The 19721-nt window shown below is 48.6% G+C and overlaps 1 protein-coding gene and 1 long non-coding RNA gene across 2 annotated transcripts; one reads left to right on the top strand and one right to left on the bottom strand.

The window, feature by feature from the left end:
- Positions 1–1050: 1050 nt before the first annotated feature.
- On the bottom strand, positions 1051–18459 carry FAM89A (family with sequence similarity 89 member A). The gene is made up of 2 exons (XM_019757379.2): positions 18138–18459; positions 1051–2180 (listed from the first exon to the last, which is right to left on the bottom strand). Exons 1-2 carry the CDS (start codon positions 18396–18398, stop codon positions 1923–1925), a joined length of 519 nt encoding a protein of 172 aa, XP_019612938.1. The 5' UTR covers positions 18399–18459; the 3' UTR covers positions 1051–1922.
- Positions 9041–17491, top strand: LOC141567829 (uncharacterized). Its single transcript, XR_012490681.1, has 3 exons — positions 9041–9172; positions 10380–10537; positions 12371–17491. It is a non-coding gene; the product is annotated as an uncharacterized LOC141567829 (long non-coding RNA).
- Positions 18460–19721: the final 1262 nt, after the last annotated feature.

A 19721-nucleotide genomic window follows, 5' to 3' on the forward strand; every position in this document is an offset into this window, starting at 1 on the left:
GATGGGTCCTGGAAAAAACACAGTTACCCAATAAAATTAAAAAAAACAACAACAAAACAAATCTGTTGCCTATTTAAAAAAAAAAGCCATAGGGTGGCTAAATGGATAACAAAACAAAATCCTTACATATGCTATCTACAAGAGACCCACTTCAGATCGAAAGGCACACAGAGACTGAAAGTAAAGGGATAGAGAAAAGATATTTCATGAAAATGGAAACAAAGAACAAAAAAAGCTGGGGTAACAATACTTATACTAGACAAAATAGACTTTAAAACAAGAGACCAAGAAGGACCCAGTAATCCCACTTCTGGGTATTTATCTGAAGAAACCCAAAATACTACTTTGAAGGTACATGTGCACCGATATGTTCATTGCAGCATTGTTTACAATGGCCAAGACGTGGAGGCAGCCTGGGTGTCCATCGATGGTTGAATGGATAAAGAGGAGGTGGTACATATACATAATGGAATATTACTCAGCCATAAAAAAACAATAAAATCTTGCTATCTGCAATAACATGGATGGACAGAGAATGTATTATACTGAGTGAAGTCACACAGGGAAAGACACATACCACATGACAAGAAGTCAGCCCTGGAGTCTCACTTATATGTGGAATCTAAAGAACAAAATAAACAAACAAAACAGAAACAAATTCAGATACAGAGAACATTTTCATGGTTGCCAAATGGGAGGGGGATTGGGGAGGTGGGTGAAAACGACAAAGGAATTAAGAAACACAAATTGGTAGTTAGAAAATAGTCATGGGGATATATAAGTGCAGCATAGGAATATCGTCAATAATATTGTAATAACTATGTGTGGTGTCAGATGGGTACTTTATTTATAGGGTGATCACTTCATAAGGTATATAAATGTCTAATTGCTATGTTGTACACCTGAAACTAATATAATACTATATGTGAACTGTAATTGAAAAATAAATTTAAAAAAACTAATTTTCTTTCAGTATTTGATTATATTCAATGCATTCAAGTTATGAAAGTTGATGATTCTGAATTCAGACCAAAATAATACACAGCTACAGACAGGGAGTTTAGCATTTTATCCTCATTTTTGATCCACAAAGTATAAAGTGTTCATAAAGGATTTTAATAAATATATTAAGGCTTAAGGTGATCACTGTTTTGAGTGGAGGTGGGGGACTCACTTTCTAACATACTAGTTTACATTCAGAATCTTTAGAAACAAAGACGTTTGCCACCGTACAGTGAATGATACAAAACATGAGCTGGCCCAGTTTCTTTCCCAATCGACATATCTTCGCATGCTCTTCCTTCCTCCTATCTCTGATGGGCAAGGAATGATACACGTTGTTTTGACAGGTTCAGAGAATGCAGTTGATTGGTGTAACCTGAAATGTTTGTCTTTTCAGTATAGAGCTTACATGGAGTCACCTGGACAGTTGGTAATGCAGCTTACAAGTAAATAAAGCTCAACCAAGAGGCTCAAAAGCTCATGAAAAAGCAAGCAAGGCTGAAGAAGGTACTAAGGAAGGGAGCCGTGAAATGTTAGCTTTGACACATCGCAACTGGGGGCAAACCCTACAACAAAGACGGTGGCGATCGTCTTCCATCTGTCGAGAAGGAACAAACTAGAAGTCGTCTCGCAGGAAATTCCCACGAGGATCTTCTCCAGGATTCTCTTGCCATATTGTCACTATGAGTCATCAGTACCAGGGTGTCAGAATACTGCTGTGCACCTAAGCAGAAACTCGGCCATCCAAACAGGTGCCCACAAGGTGTCCGTGGAGCTCTCCCTACCTACAAATTAAACTGGCAGCACTGGTCCCGCAAGCCTGGGGACCACCCCGCATGAGCAGAGGAGCCTTCCTGCAAGAGGGAAAGCAAATGCTGACAGTGAGTCGGTAGTAAGAGCCGCCTTCCTCCAGAGACCGTCTAGATGGACTCCAGAATCCAGTCGTGGCCGGAGAGCGTGGGGGCGGGCAGTGACAGGTCCCTCTGAGGGCTGCGTCCCCTCCCGTCGTGGAGGGGGTCCTGGAAGTCCTCCTCCTCGTCATCGAAGAAGCCGTTCTCCAGAGCGTAAGTGCCGTCGGGGCTGGCTGCTGCCTGGCAGGCTCCCTTGTACTCCTGAATGGACTCGTACAGGCTGTACAGTTGGCAGAGCAAGGACATGTCCAGCTGTCGGAGGCCAACCTTGAGGGGAGGGTGGGAGGTAAAAACAAGAAGTCAGCCCTGGAGTCTCATTTCAGTGGAACACTGCGCCAGCCATCTGCTCGTGCCAGCACATTCCTTCCGCATAGCCAGCTACTCGGGGCGTCACTCGCATGCTTTGGCTTTCCACTTTTGAGACAGCCTGAATTGTGGGATGCCCACACCTCAGACATTACTCAGAGTGTCAGGGAAGGGTCACCCCTGAGGGCATGGGCCCCAGCCTGCAGAATCTCCCCGGCATTCAGCCAGCACACCCGTCAAGCAACAGCACTACACATTCTGGTAGCTCCGGCTGGTTTCACTCTGGATACCAAGACACAAGTGTGTCATTTCCTCTTGCTATGACCAGATTCAGAGACGACCCACATGTGCCTTCCCTGCTAACCCAGTCATTCTCAGCTCCCTGAAACACCACAGTCATCTTCCCAGTGACAGGAGCGCACCGCTCAGTGTCACATACTGGCCCCTGGAGCACCCACCCTCTGACCAGCTCAACCTGTAGGCTCTCAAGAGAGGTGGTTTGATTCCCTCTCCTCCCGACTGGATCAGTCTTACCCCAACCGAGACGGTGCTGGGATCAGTTGCCAGCGCAAGCCATTGACTGAGCCTTGCAAGACGGGGCCTCGAAGAGTCTCCTGGGAACTATTTCCACAAGTGGTGACAGAATAAAGAACATTTAAAAGTTGTATCTTTGTTTCTCTTCAAGTTCCTCCTTTCCCCAAGGCCCATCCCACAGAAAAGTATAGGACAAAAAAAAGCATCATTTTTATCAATCCCAAAGGGTTAATCCACCTGGAAATTCAGCCTAACCTAGAGCATCTGACACTTTCATGTGTGTGAGAATCACCTGGGGTTCCTGTTAACCACACAGATGCTGATTCAGTAAGTCTGGGGCCACTGGTGACAGTGACCTTGAGCAACGCTGCTGGGGAGAAACTCCAAACGAGATGCCGAGACCCGCCTTGTGCTTCTCGGCCCTCGAGCAGGTCATGAATCATCTCTATGCCTTGGTTAATGACAAAACGGAATAATAATTTCTCTGACGGGAATCTTGGGAGGAGTAAGTGAAATATCGATCCATTTTAATAAGCAGTAATTGAACGCCTCTTGTACCAAGTCCTGGGCTAAAGCACCAAAAATGCATGGAAATGTGTACAAGAAAAACACAGAGACATGTTAGAGGTTTCAGTTTCTGTAAGTCATACCCAGATAGGAGCTTTTGCTCCTCATAACAGTCTGACTTTTTCACAAGTGAAGCTGGGGTCCAGAAAGAAACATTTGTGTTGTCACAAGATTGGGTGTTAAATTCCAGGGTATTCTTCACACCCCTCAACTACTGCGAGTCACCAAGCAAACACTGGCTACCTTCCCACTGTAGCCAAACATACCATAATACAGGAACCAGGTCACATTTACTTAGCACATTTTGCTAAGACGCTCAAAGGAAGACTTCCAGATCGAGAGGCAAGTTCTGTTGTTTCCATAGCAATTCCCATTATTCAGAATTCCTTCTACCTTGGAACTTCTAAAATGAGATTTTCTCAGGAAGAGACCTCACCACAAGCCACGGGCATGGCCTCCAGGCCCAGTCAACTCTGCCACTTCCAATGGCTTTATGGAGGCCCTGCCCTCACCCTGCCTATAAAATGAGGGACATAGGGGGGATAACGTACAGCTATCTCAAACACTTTGTGAGTGTGTAGTGAACCCCTGACTCTGTCCTAAATGGCACCCGTCTGGGAGTTTCCTGAGCTGTCAGAGGGCAGAGACCTGGCTCCTGCTCTCAAAAGGACACCTGACCAGGTAAGCCACAGGTACGGCAAAAGATGCTCAGGCTGTCACAGTGCCACACCCTCGGGTGACACCATCACTCCTTGCCCTGATTAGAGTGTGAGTATGCTGCGTTGGCGTCTGTGTCAGGAGGAAAAATGGGTCCCTGACACCTGTGTTTTAAAAATCACCCAGATGATTCTGAGGTCCAGTTCCAGGGAAGAACCTGTGTTGACACAAGTATCTTTCTGTCTCTCCCAGGACACTTATATTTATTTCAGGCCAGCCAGGCAGAGAGAGCAGCATGGAGAGTACCTGCCTGAGTTGAAATGCTGGCTCTGCCACCCCCAGTTGAGAGACATGGACAAACTCTCCAGCTCCTAGGAAGAGCGACAGCTGCTGCTACCATTGGCGCTGTTTTCGTTACTCTTCTCCACTCTGCTAGTCTGCGGAATCTCGCCTGGGAAGGAAAGGCAGGTACAGGGCAAACCGGGCAGCAGAGCTCCATAATGACCGTGCACCGTGTGCCACCATGCCCCTGCCTCCACCAGTCAATACCGACACAAAGCGGAGGCAGCAGTCATCTTCGGTAGAAGACGGCCAGCGTGGTCAGGCAAGATGGAAGCAAGCAGCGAGCCTGCTCCGCCAGGAGCAGGGTGGGGACTGGAGACTCTCGAGTAGGAAAGGATCTCGGATGTCTTACTTCCACCCCCAAAGGGAGGACCTTCCACACCAGTTCACTCCTTTTCAAACAGATGTAATTATTCTTTCTACCAAGTCAAAACCTCCCACCCTGGTCTACACAGCCCTGCTGCCAGGTATTACCGAGGTGTATCCAAACCTAATTTCTCTCTTTCTTAACCACCTTTTAAATATTTGAAGATAATCTTCATTCTGTCGCTGCCCACCCCCTGAAAACACCGTCTTCTCCAGCTAATATCCTCAGGTCCTTCAATTGTTCGTGAGGACGTTCTGGTCCATTAACCATCAAATCCATTCCTCTGGCCTCGCTCCAGTTTTCCAAGACACCTCTGCTGTACCTGAATTGAGTACCATAACCAAGCCACAAGATTCTGATTCAGCCTATCTTCTGTAGGACTTAATACAAGGAGTATGAACTTTAACAACATGAGTCACTCCCTCCCAGGGTCATACCAATAATTGCTCAAAAAGCTCCAGCAAAGATCCATCTGGATCCTGGAGACCCTTCTTCTGAGTCACTCTGATACCAGATCGCTTGGGGGACCCCAAGACTGTCCCCTGCCTTGGGAATGAAAGATGGAACCAGACAGAAGTCTCAGAGAGCACCATGCTGCTGGCCCTGATGGAGGAGGGCGGGGTGGAAGAGGGAGCCTGGGCTCCCCGGCTCTGCGACCCTGGCCGGGTTTCAGAGGCCCCGACTTCCCACAGTGCCTCGGTCCCAGGCTTCTCTCCTGAGGGGCCATTTCCAGGTGTCCCTGGCCTAGTAGGACATGCCCGGCCGGTGTGGGATCCTGTCCTGGACCTTTCTGCACTGCAGCAGCCGATGACTCACAAAGCTGCCTTGTGGAATGCTGGCCTAGAAACGGAGGTCTGACCCACCTGGGAATACAGCCTGTCCAACACACGCATCTGTTACCCAAGCCAACACATGCCAAGGGTGTCGACTGATTGAACAGGCTTTAAGCACACACACGTGCACACATGCCTACACACGCCCCAGCTTCCCTGCTTTCCTCAGCACCAGCCCTCCTCTCATGTAACAGACACCCTCCAAATGAGCCGTGAGGACACATAGGTCCTACACAAACCTGCTTGCCACCAGGACACCTGTGCCTGGGCTGTGCTTGTTTACACACCAGCACTTGAGTCTTGTGCAGGAAGCTGAAAACCCCGAGGCAGCATTCCATAATCTGCTCTACCTGCATCTCAGGCAACAGTCAGGTGGCACCCAAACTGTCTCCCACTTGTCCCCACTGCGTTGGTTACAGCCCTGCTCCTGGCTCGCCCGGCCCCACGCCAGCATCTCCTCCAGCCTTCAGACTGGTTGGCTCCAACCACGTCCCTCGCTCTTCCCTCGCCTCTGTCAGGTCTTGTGGCATTTACTGTTCTCCGCCTCACACTAACGACACGCATAGCTCTCCTTTCTCCTAATGGAGGACAGGCCGGTGCGGCAGTAACCCAGCTCCTTCCCATCCCTCGGCACCAGCACAGAGCCTTGCAGAGCAGGCACTGGGTGGGAGCATTCGCTGGAGAAACCTAAGGTGCCCTCCCAGAAGCAGCCTGGGTCAGTGGGCCCCTCGCTCCAACCCGGAGAGCCCCAGAGGCAGCAGGGCTGAACAGGTAGCCCTTTGTGCCCAGAGCACCCCAAGGTGCCCTGAGGAAGCCTTGCTCTGCACGGTTTTCACCACATCATTAAAAAAAACAACACTCACGTCTTGCCTGATAGGAGCAGAAGATGCAAAACCAAGTTTCTCTGAATGCCGTGACAAGGTCAAGCGCAAGCCATGTGCACTGGGAGAGAGACTCACGACAGTCGGCCCCAGAAATCAGTCTCTCCACACTGAAGTATGAGGGTCTGGGGACGTGGAAAGGGGACCATCCAAGAGATAATATAATTAAATCCCCCGTGAACGAGAACTCATTCTTCCAGAAAAAAGTGTACGTGGGGGGAGGGGGACACCTCCGCAAGCCAGCTACCCACCCCCCATTGTTTCCATTCTGTCAGCACCGGAAGGCTATCATCTCACTGATGTGTTCCCACAGGTCCCTGAAGGACAGCTGACCTCCGGAATTCACAGCTGGATTCAGAAGATACAGCTGTTTTTGAAATTACACCTTTAAAAAATTCAGATAGGCTCATTTAAGGACAGCACAGCTTTCTAAGACCCTGTCATTGTAGCCCTCATTCTAGACTTTCAAGAGAAGAACAAGCCACACATTTCCACTGCTTTCAACTGCTGACATGGTTCCTTCCTCTCTGTGTCCAGGCTTCCTGCTTCCTTCCTGATCCTTCTCTTCTCTTTCCCCACAGCCCCCTGCACCCGCCAGCAGCACTCGCAGGTGCTCACCAACCCACAACATACACAATCCCGAGCCACCCTTGACATGGCTTCAGAAACCCACAAAAGGCTGGCTTTTGAAGTGCCCCTCAGATAGGGCGGTGGCTCCCAGCTGAGTTTCACATCACTCAGTCTCTGAATATCTTTGGTGGGGAGGGACTTCTTCCTAACTTTAAAAAATTACAATAGAAACATTACCTGTAGGGCACAAGGCTTAGAAGATGAAAGGAACTTTTAAAGTGAAATGTTTGTTGATTCAAAGCAAAGTATCAGAAAAAAGTTTAGGATATTTTTTAGAAATAAAAACTAGTATTAAAGTCTGTTTTAAGAAACTAAAACTAAAAAAAAAAAAAAAAGAAACTAAAACTAAAAGTTGCAGTAATTCACTAGCATGTTTAAGAGACATAAACAAAAGCAACTTCTTCCCAAATACAGCAGTGAGTAGAAAGCAAAACCAACAGACAGGAAATGAATTATCAGTGCCTGGCTCCATACTGAGCAGGGTCTGTGGGTCGGGCTGGGGAGGGAGCCGGTCGTGGTGCTGAGACGGGTTCTTCTCAGCAAATTCCACTGGGATGGACTCTGAAGTGACACCCCCCACCCCGCCCCGGTCCACTATCTCCTATCACCGCAATTCCTCAACCTGAGATGAAAAGTAACCCCTCACATGGGGCGGGGGGATGTACAGCTAAGCCGGAGGATGGGACCTATAGCATAGGGTCCTGAAACAAGGGGACAGATGCAGAAAACGTTTGTTGTATGAGAGTTCACATCAAAACATAATGGGTGATAGGAACTTGGTCTAAGACATTATGGTGGAGTCACACGATAAAAACCAGGCAGTCGTTTAAAAGAACGAGCAGTTCTGCATGTACTAGCGTAGAACAGTGACCAACATGAACTATTCAGCACAAACGTTCCAAGATCTCACTTTGTACGTATATGCACACACATCTGTAAGCTTCTGACTGGAAGAGAAAATGTTTGCTAGCAGAACTTCTTACTGTACTGCTTAATTTCTTCCCAACAATCATGATACTCTTAATTTCTAAAACTACGTAGTAATAACAAAAAGTACAATAAAATGGATGCACACTGCTAGCAAGACTGCGCGCTTATAAAATCTGGAGGACTGACGGGCAATGTCTATCAAAAGCCTTAAAATACTGCATAACTTTTAGTCAGCTAACTAGTTCACTTCTAGGGACTGATGGTAGAGAAGAACTGGGCTGCATATTCCTCCTGAAATATATAAGCTTCGTCCTTGTCCTGTGAGGGAGGTGTTGATTCTGTTGATGAGCAAATGAAGCCCTGGAAGGTGGCAGCCAGGGGCAGAGCAGGGAGCCGGCCAGGGCTGCAGGGCTGCAGGTGTGGTGCTGTGACCACCAGCGAGCACTGCCTGAGCAGACAACAGCAGAAGGAACATGCCACACTGCCAGCTGTGGGCTAGCAACAGGCTGAGATCACAGGTGAGTTTTAGTTTTTTTTGTCTTTTCTGAATTTTCTAGACTCTCTGTCATGAATATGTATTAACTTACAATGAGAGGACTTTGACAAAGTTATATTTTCAAAACATAAAGAATGAAGAAGCATCTACGGATGCTTGTAAATTTATTTCAGACGAGACTTGGTAAATGCCTGAAATCTAATTGAGCTGTGTAGTTTAAGGCTGCAGGACTGGAACGTAATGAAGGAAGTAGTGACCTAATGGATCGTAACCTGATTTCTGGATAAAGGATGTGTTGACAGAAGGACACTGACCTGCATACTGTTTAGAAAAGGAAAAGCAAAGAAAAGACTGCAGCAGTGTGGATCTCGTGGGCAGGGGCTATTAACCCAGCTCCCAAGCTGACAGATATGCCCCTCCCTGCCAGGCCCTACGCTCCCCTGTGAGCTGTGGTTCTGCGCTCACTGAGGCACGGTTCCCATCCATCACGTGGTCTCCTGCACCACTTTCTCCTGCCTCGGGCGGAAATGCATTGATGCCATCTGACCAGCTTTATCTCCCGTAACCACTTGAGATTCACCAAGCTGAGGACTAGACTCTGAAGAGCCATGGTGATTCAGAGGCAGAAAACAGACCAGCTTGCATGACTGTGCCCAGATTCAGCCAGACCCAAAGCTCGCCCCACCTCTACACCTTTCCACAAATCCCTCTACTAGGTAAGGCAGTTTGAGTTGGCTTTTCTGCTTACCCCAGAAGGCGTCCACCCTGAGAGCCCATTCTGCAACTTAACGTGTCCCATAAACTAACCTTAGTACCAATTCAGCCCATTTCCTCTTGTCTGGTCCTAGGCATAGATGAAGAAAAGGAATCGACCATTTTCTTTAAGAAATGTCTTTGCACAATCCTTTTACTTTTCCCCCGGGTGTAAAAACACTCTAATGTATTAAGAAATCAATGGTTCATAATTACATAAACCAGTCTTTCCTGATTCCACTTTCTAAAGCCACAATTTTCAAATATTTTGGTCGTAGGACCCCTTTACTCTTAAAAATGAACATAAATAAAATTTTTAGGAACAATCACATTTTGTAAATCTTTTTAACATCTGCCTTATCTGCTTCTGCATTTGATCTTTTGTGACATTTTGATTGAAGAAAATCTGGCCTCACACAGATACGTAATTGGGAAAGAAGTAGGCTTTCAGATACTTGTGGGGATATTCTTCTTCGACACTCCTCTTAGTTGGCTGCAGGGTGGGACTTATAATTATGCCAGTGAATTTTTCATGCTCTGTTACAATAAAATTCATCAGCCTTGCCCTCTGGATGGGTCTTTTAACCATGCATGACTTTATAACATCAAGCATTAGTTATAAGAAAAATGTGGAAAATTGATTCACTGAATTATGCAGATCTTCCAAAGGTTGATACATTTCCTTAGGTAATATTTTAAGTCACATTTGTCAATATGACCACCACATAATTATGGACCTCCAAAAGAATCTGGGGACCCCTAGGTGTCCCAGACCATACTTTAAGAACCACTGTTCTAAAGATTTCCACTTTTAGCCTTTCGATATATCCCTCAAGACACTATGCATATCCAATTTGTTTTTTAGCTACCATTTCCATATATATATACACACACATATATATATATTCACATATATATAGTTTTATATATACTGTTTTTATATATGTATATATACTGTTTTTATATATATGTATATATACTATATATATATAGTTTTGTAACTTACTTTTTATACTGTGAACATTTGTGTCTGTATATACAGTTGTACAGTCTTTTCAACAATTGTGTAGTATTCTATCATTATTACATATTATACAATTCTGTTATGTATGACTGCAATACATATCCAGGTACAAGTATTGTTATTCACTTGTATGACTATTTTTGTAGGATAAATGAAATTGCAGGGGAGGAGAGGAATGGATGCCTTCCTTCCAATCCCTCCCCAGTCCTGGGGCCACAGACAACAGACCATCCATCCAAGGCCCAAAGGTTCATGACTCAAGACAATGAATGCTGACATGGATGCAGCTGATGCTAAAAATCAGGTGGGATGAGAGGTAAAAACATGACTTCTGACATTTGAAGGTTAGCTTGTGTTCTGTCATTTTCTTGAATGATATCCAATTAATCGAGATTCCCTCCGTGTAGGAGCAGGTACAGTTAAGAAAGATAACCTGAAACTAAAATCAGAAAACCCTTTCTTGGACAATGTATAGAAAATTTCATATCAGCACCTAGTGTTTTCAGACAACTGACATAAGCAACAGAAAGTGGTTGGCATCAATTCTGTTTTATGGTGTTTATTTCCCTACATAAAATTATTTCACCATCATTATGATCATTCTTTTAAATCTCTGCTCTAAAACATTTAGGTAAAACATGAGACTTTATTGCTTTGATTTGCATATCTGTGGTTATAAGAATGTTAAACATCTTGCATTTCTTTTTAACTGCCTTGAACTTGGCTACTTTATCTCCAGTTCGAAGCACAGTCAACAACCTAATAAAACACCCTTTCCATGTTCTCTAGTCTCTATATGTATTTCGGTGATAATCTTGTGCTCAGCCTCTCCAGGCTGAGGTGGCCTGGTGCCCATAGGGGTTACCCTCCCTTCCCCACCCCCACCCCAAGGTCAGCACCTCCCTGTCCTGACCCTCAAAGACAGGATTCTCGTACCTGCAAAACCAGCCCAGCCCACAGCTCTTAGGGGTGATCGAGGAAGTGAACACAAAGTGCCCATAGAAACTGAAATGGCCACACTCCTCTTAACGAATTTCTATAGAACTATAAGGAAGGCTAAGGGTTTTTCAGTCTCCAAAGTTCTTGGAGGGAGAATAAACATCTCTGTGTCAAGTGTCTGTGAAGGAACAAGCCACAGGAGGGAAGGAGCAACGTAAGGAGCCCTCCCCACTTATCTAGAAACATCCTGTGCATGTGGGCAGGGAACGGGGCGAATAGGAGGAGGCGGCTCTGGAGAATGACGCTGGGCAAGAGGGGCAAATATCTGATCCAGCCAGTCTCAGGGCTGGTTTCCTGTTCTTGGGCTCTGTGGTCTGTCTGCAGGCTTTCCTGCCCGGGATCCTGAAAAATTTAGCTTTTCAAACTGGGGTCTGAAGTCTCCGTGGAGTAGGTGAGTATTCCAGGCGCTAAACGCAAAGCTTCCGGCTGCTGCATGGTGTGGATGAACTGCACGAGGGCCGGTCTGCTTCTCCAGCTGCCCTGGACGTCCTCGCCCACCTGGCCTAAGCTCTCCAGCACTGCTGGACCAGGCCCGGAGCCAGGGTCAGCACTGAGCTCTTCCAGACGCAAACACGCCTGGGCACCAGCTCATTCAGGAACCTCTGCAAATGAAGAGGTGGCCACAGTAGCAATAACGAGGCACTTTCATATTCACATCTAACAGACAGACACCTTCAACCAGAAGGGGCGGGGGATGTAGAAGGCGTGCTATTTGTAGACACTTGTGAGTTAGGAAAAATATTAACTTACGGCCCCTCTCGGTAGACACAGTAATAGTAAATATTAAAGTCGTATGAAAAAACATCTTCCAGTCCTTTACAGCTTCAGATCCTGGGACTATAAGTAGAATCTCAGAGGTGACATCAAAAGTGAGTGAAACCAGACCGCTGACCCCACAGCCAGCCCTACTGCCCCACCCCCACCACACAGCCGCACAAGGGTTTTCACATGCACAAACGATTGCATATATTTAGTTTTCTTTTTTGTGTGTGTGTGTGGGGCGGTTCCTGGAATGGGGACAAGTACTGTACAGCGTAATTATGGCCTAAAAATTGTAAGAACTATCGTAGACAGCCTAATTTTTGATAAACAGCGTCCAAGAATAGCAGTTGCCCCATTCCTTCTTTTCTGCTTCCAGTTGCGCGAAGTGGGTGTGCAGCAGCAAACGCAGCGGTGCAGTGTCCTCAGGGCACCACCGCCAGTACTCGTGCCCACGTGATTCTATGGGACTGACTCCTAGGCAGCTGCGAAGACCCAGAAAGGCACGAGAGGAAAAGAATCACACTGCTACAGCCAAAAGGATCCTTCGCGGCTTGAACCCTCGTTTTCCCAACAGGGAAGCTAAGCCTCAAGCAGAGAACAGGCTTACCAAAGTGATACCACAGAATTTAATGCCAGTTCAGCATCCTGATGCCTGCTTCACGAGCTTGGCAGGATCAAGGTCATCAGGCACCCCCAGGCTCCTGTGACCATGACAACCAAGAAGGCCACAGTGCGAGCTAAGGCCCTCGTCTCAGACGGCATTTCACAGGCCCGATTTAAGGCTGGACCTTCACCACAAACCCTTTCAAAGACTACAAGCTCCTCTCCAAGACACTGGTGTCACGTGGAGGGGAACACTGAATCCCACGGAGATGTCTGCCATTCAAGCTAACACATGGCTAAGCTCACCAGACATTTAGTTGTCTCAAGTGAAACGTGAGGCAGATAAGTATTGTTGGTCTCAGAAATGAAACATTCTCCTGAGATTAAATTCTTCTCCCAAATCTTTTCAGTTCAAGAACAAAAAGTTCTGTGTGGATGACTTCCCAGTCGTGTACAGGTGGGTGCCCAAACTACTGTTTGATAGTTTGAAGACAAAAAGAAACTGAGGCAAAGAGGTTCCGAGGCAGACCTGTGAGAACCTGCTGCCGCTGGTCTGAGCAGCAGAACCCACGGATCCCCGGGGACGCTGCCCCACGCCCCCTGCCCCCACGGTCCCCTGCCTCACGTCTGAGGCCCTTTTTCTGCCTCTACACTTTCGTGTGACTCTTGGCTATCTGAGCTTGATGAGGCAACCTCACCTCACGGAGCTGCTGGGCAGAATAGTCTGTGGAAATCTGCGTGAGAAAAGGTGTGAGCCAGGGGGCCCAGTGGATATGGAGAGTCAAGACCTCCTTCAACCACATGCAAGGATTTGAAATGCTGACTGAGATCTAGTGAGCAAAGCTAGCCTGTCAGCTTAGGCAGGTAAAACTCTTTCAAACCGTGGAGCGCTCAGGGCAAAGTATTTTTATATAGAAAGAGGTCTGTGATATCTAGTATTTTGGCTGTCCAGCAGCCCTCTGCTCCATCTCTGCAAACCGTCCTTTCTTTGAGGAATGCCCAGCCCCCCACATGGTCACACACTCTTAGTAAAATACGATCGTGCCCTGGGTCACAACTCGCTGGCCCAGGCTGGCCAGGCCACCCAAGCTGGGCACTTTGAGTCCTTCCTCACAGCATTTACAGACTGGACCTAAGAAGCAACGGCGAAACCAAGAGTGCAGACTGTTAGAAGCCATGTTCCAAAAGGTAGAAAAAAAATAAAATGGTGGGAGAGGGGGGACAATACAGTGGACTTCCTGGAACCCCAACAGCCAGGTCCTGTCTCTGTATGTGCATCCAGCTGTTCAACAAGACTGTGCCTTTGCCAAGAGCTCGCTAGTTCAGATGGAGTTTCTATTACCAAGGTGGAGTCTTCGGTCATGAAAACGAGAAGTGGTCTAAACTACAGCAGTCATATTGCTGTGAAGATGCCCATGTCTACCAGATGGGGTCAGCTCCTTCACATCTAGAATGTTCCTAGTCACCCCTGTATCCAGCACTTTACACCTAACATACACCCAGTAAACATCCATTGAATATGATCTAAAAATACTCTCTGATATTTAAAAAAAAACTGATGAACTCAGCTTCTCATTTTAATGGCATTTTTCTGGTCTATAGAACAATAACCATCTGAATGACCCTCACGGCTTTCTAAATGGGCCCATTGGGGGATGAGATGGGAACCACAGTGGTACAGAAATCCAGAGAAGGGGTCACTGGAACAGGAAGTGCTGAAACTTGGAGTACAAACTATGACTCTCAGAGCAGAGCAGGGTGTCACCAATCATGGGACAGAATCCTGTGCCCACACAGGCTCCCCCTGCCCTCACACGCCCTGTACACCAGCTTCCCCAGCTCCCACCCTTACCATCCTTCAAACCATTCTCTCCAGGCCAAAATCTCCCCTCCAGCCTCTCACTCCACATTCCGAAATGTTTAACACTCTTCCACTGATGTCCTGGCAAGCCACCTTCCCGCTGAAAGCAGCCACTTCTCCTGACTCCCACATTGAATGTGCAACAAACCCCACACTCCCAATGAGGGATTATCAAGGCTGTTGCTGCCATATAAAGGCATACTATGCAGTTATTGAAGCCATTCTAACACACAGAGTATGCCAAGAAAAATGTACACACATTTTAAGAAAGGAAAAAAATTGTAATACAATGAATGATACTAGCATTCATTTGATTAACGCTATCTTTTGAGCCAGTGTCATACTACATATTGCTACTGTAATTCAATTCAACTTCAAACAGTAATACATAGGGTGGACGGGTGGCTCAGTTGGTTAGAGTGCGAGCTCTGGGCAAAGGAGATGCCAGTTCGATTCCCACATGGGACAGCGCGCTGCGCCTCCGCAACTAGAATGAAGTCAATGAGCTACTGCTGAGCTCCCGGGTGGCCAGATGGCTCAGTTGGTTGGAGCGTGGGCTCTCAACCACAAGGTTGCCGGTTCAACTCCCACAAGTGATGGTGGGCTACGCCCCTTGCAACTAACAACAAGGCAAATGGACCTGGAGCTGAGCTGCGCCCTCCACAACTAAGATTCAAAGGACAACAACTTGACTTGGAAAAAGTCCCGGAAGGACACACTGTTCCCTAATAAAGTCCTCTTCCCCTTCACCCATTAAAATCTTAAAAAAAAAAAAAAAAACACACCACAAAGTAATACATAGATAACATCTCTTAAAATGTGCACATTTTTGGGCATCCCCAGTATATATTGACCCAGATGTTTGTAATATGTGCCCCGAGAAAGGCAATATAATATGATCTGTGTGTGTGAATGCGTACGAGTGTGTGCGTGTGTGTGTGTGAGTGTGTGTATATGAGTAAGTGTGAGCGTGTATGAGTGTGTGTGTGAATGTACGAGTGTGTGTGCAGGCTTGCACGCGGAGAGTATAGTGCAGTAGTTAAACAGGCCTTTGGAGCTGGACACATCTGACTGAATTTATGACCTCAGGGGAGGTACTTAAATTATGAGTGATTTTTACAAATATGAAAGACTTTGAGTGTGTATCTCATGGAAAAATTCCAAGCGGATGTATAGAAAGCAGTTACATTGCGCTTACACAGGAAACAGCCCAAAATCTTACCAGTGATTATCACTGGTGCTAGGACTGTGCGTAACTTTGAATTGTTTTGCTTCCCTGCACGTCCCATGAGAAGCTGAAGTCACCGCTGGTTCCTTTCATCACCTTCCCCAACTCTAATATTTAGTCAGCAATCCCGCAGCATCTGCTTCGGAGGAGCGTCTCCCGCGTGTTCCCCGCTCACGGGTCCCCACCTTGTTGGAGGCTCTGCCTCCTGCTCTCCTCTAGCTCCTCCCACGCGTCCAGCTCTCCCTCCTACACCCTACAATCAAATCCATCTCTCAGAGTCCAACTCTGTGCCACTGTCCTGCTTCACCCCTTCCCTGGCAACCCTTGGCCCACCATCACAAGCCCCTTGCTGCCGTCCACTCCCAGTGCCTGCTTGCTGTCGCTGTCCTAGGGCCCTTTTCCCTGATTAAAATCCTGTCGCCTCCATGTCACAGCTGCTGGAAGTCAGCCCTTTCTCTGCACAAAACTTTTTTTTTAAAGGGATTAATCACATTCAAGGGCCATGAATTCCAGTTCTGTCCCTTGACACAGATTTGACCTCAGGCCTTCAAATTAAATAGATCAACACAAACTGTTCCTGGAAATAATTCAGGAATGAACTCCCAGTTCTTATCTGTGTGAGGCCCTCACAGTGGGAGCCTGGGCTTCAGCAGGTCACTCAGACCCCCACCACCCCAGGTGAGCAGGTCTCTGAAAAAGCCAAAAGACCAGAATACTTTCAAAGACCTTCTGACATTTCTTGAAAGGGACTTTGTCAAGGCCTGTAGCCTATCTTAACTTTATCTCAGCTAAATATCAGACAGACTTCAGGATGGCTGTTTATTTTCCTGGTGCTTCAGATCGTTAGGCTTAGAGACAGCTCAGGCCCAAGACAAAATTACAAGGTTGTGGCTGTACTTGAGTGGCACCAGGAGGGACCTGGAAAATTACTTTTGGGAATGGCATGTTGACTCCCAAGCCACCACAGCAAGACTCCAAAGCATGTTTATAAACCAGACAGCGTCACAAAAGGAGTGGCCCTGAGCTTTTCCTGTCTCAGTTTCAGTATGGAACTTAAGCTGGGAGGACTTTTCCTATTTCACCGCCATATTTAAGCAATATCTAAGTTCAGACTGTAAACATACTAGACATAAATTTATCTAATTCAAACGCAGCACTGCTGGTGTCTATAAATATTTATTCATAAATAAAAACACTCGGCTTGGAATTTAAAGTCATTCTGTAAGAAGCTTAAAAATCTTTTCAAAGAGAATTGGAAATCACTTCAATGCCAGCTACAGAGTGAGAAGACAGTATCTAATTGATTAAAAAGTATTAAGGCTGCTTTTCTAGATTTAATTCTGTTTTCAGAACAGATATGCTTCTGGGGGGAAAAAGATGCATAAATGGAATTTTTCTTAATGAACTAGACGCATATTCAAAGGATTCCCATTATAAATATTTTGGCAAATTTATTCTTGGGGGCAAAACGGCTTTCACATATTGGATTTCCTTAATGAAGAATTTACCTGTACTGGAAGAGGGAAAGAACCAGTACTAGGTGAAGGGAATGGGCAGATCCTAAAGAGAGGGGCAGTGGGCGGGGACGCCGGGGGGAGGAGGGGGTGGTGACCGTAGCCAGCGAGAGGGTTAGAAAGGAGGCAGTTTCTCTGCTTTCTTCTGGCCTAAGCCGAGTGGAGAGAGCTGGGGAAAGGCTCGATAACACCTAAATCTCTGTCCTTGCCCTGCTTTTGGCGTCGCCCTAAATCGTGCGTCTTGGTCCAGAAGCACCTAATGTACTTCCCTAGGACTGACGAAAACTAAGCCCCATTGTTTGGATCCCAGACGGGAGGACCCCAGGGGCCCTTCACAGAGAGGGGCTAGGTGCGCGCTCGCCCGCACGACCGTCTGGAGCCTGAGGCTCCGGCTGTAATCGGATTCTGCACGCGCCGCCTGGGGCGCCGGGGAGGGGCGAGGGCTGTTCCAATCGACGCTCGCTTGAACCCAGCTGTCCCCATCCAGACAGGAAAGCACCACCGCACACAACTCTTAACCCCTTGGGCGCAGGGAAAGCCGTTCCCTGACACTGGAGATCTGCTGCACTCTGAGGGGGATGAGAAAGCCACTCCCGCACCGAGGCCAAGGGCGAACCCCACGCCGCGCCTCCGGCCGCCGGGGTTTCCGAGCCAGCAGGGGCCAGATTGGGGATAGCCGCTCTCCAAAGCTGCCTTTGGAGAGTAGGGATCCTGTCTGGGCGAGGGTCCAATCGCGGACACAGAGGACAAGTAAAAGGGGTAGTTGAGAGGACAGTGCCCGTCTTTCCACGCCAGCTTTTGGGGCACAAGAACCAGAGAAGGGAGGGTTGGCGCGGGGACTTCCGGAGCAGAGCTCGGGTCCCGCGAACTTGCCCGGACGGCGAGCCGGGTCAGGGAGACCCTCCGCCCCCACGCCCGGCCTGCGGAGCCCCCTTACCATCTCCTTGCGCAGCAGGGCCAGCGCGGCGTCCAGGTTTGGAGGTTTGGCTGGCAGCGCTGCGCTACGGGCCCCGCCGGCGCCCGCGCCCCCGCGGCTCAGCTCGTCCTGGATGCGCGACTTCTGCGCGTACAGCCGCTCCAGGTGCCGCCAGCCCCCCGCCGCGCCGCCGCCCGACGCCGAGTGCAGCAGCCCACTCAGGCTCTTGGGCAGCGGGGGTAGCCCGTCCACCCGCAGCCCCCGCGCACCGGCCCCGCTCATCGCCCTGGCCCGGCCACGCGCCCGGCCGCGACTGCCGGACCAACTCTCTCCTGGCCCGCCCCGCCCCCTTCCCGACGGCGCCCCGCCCACTTCCCGCCCCACCCGCGCCCCGCCCCCTCAAGCCCCACCGGCCTGGCTCTCTTCCAGCCCCACCCACTTCCAGCCCCGCCCACCTACCCCGGACCCGCCCCCCGCTCCCCGCTCTCCTCCAACCCCACCCCCTTTCCGCGCGCCTGGTCCCGGCCCTGTATCCGCCCGGCTTACATCTAGCCCCTCCCCCGACGACCCCCCTCACCCCCCCTCACAGACTGTGCTACTCTCGGGACTGAGCCCCGCCCCGGCTGCACCAGACCAGGTAGGCTCCCTGACCAGCCCCCAAGGCTGCTCGTAATTACCGAGGGGGCCCCACTTCAGATGCGCCCCGATGAGGCCTCTGGTGCCCGGGGAGGGGGTACAGAGTTTCCCACTCAGAGCCGCAGGACGCCAGTGAGGTCTGGCGGTTCTGGGGATCCCGCCTGCGGTCGCCGTCCCCGGAGGCCAGGACCCAACCGGCAGGTCCCGGCTGACCGAGGTCTGGCCTCAGGACCCCCGCTTCCCCTCGAGGACGAAATCCAGACTCTGCCGCGAGGGCTTTCTCGGTAAGTTGCACGTCCAGCCTAGAAGAGCTCCAGGTCCACCTTGAGACTTGAAAACAAACGAGTCTTTCAGCCTCGCCGTAAGCACAAAAGTAATTCTAAATGGAAATGTTCGGAAAGTAGAGAAAAGGATTAAATCTAGGAAAGTAGCCATCAACTCTGAGGCAAAAATAGCACGACTCACAGAAAAAAGAGAAACAGGCTCTCCCCCTTCCAGGAAGAACAAAAACCACAGTTACACCAGATTAGAGACGGGGTCAGGAAGTCGGGACAGACTTGCAGACACAGCCCCACCGCAGGTTAGATACCAATGCCGCATACAGTCAATGACTTTAACGCCTACTGATTATTGGTTTTAATTGTAAAAGATTCAATTGTTCTAAATACATTCAATAGGATCATAAATTACAACGTGCTCTGAGCGCTTTAGACAGCCAACATAAGAAGACCTTCACTTTGGGGGGCTTTCCCCCTTTAACCTACCGCCCCTTTGGGGCCCACCCCAGAATGCAGGTTTTGAACGTTCGCAGATGTTCTCCCCTGGACCCTTACAACTGGCTGAGACCCACAATGAGAAACCCCAGCTTAGGTCGGTAATTTGAGGGCATCCGAGACTCTTCCCACCCCACCCGCTGCCCAGAATTTTCCACCTTATCACCCCACCTCACCTTGCACTAATTACCTAGTC

The sequence above is a fragment of the Rhinolophus sinicus genome, linkage group LG12, assembly GCF_036562045.2.
Source record: "Rhinolophus sinicus isolate RSC01 linkage group LG12, ASM3656204v1, whole genome shotgun sequence".
Taxonomy (NCBI): domain Eukaryota; kingdom Metazoa; phylum Chordata; class Mammalia; order Chiroptera; family Rhinolophidae; genus Rhinolophus; species Rhinolophus sinicus.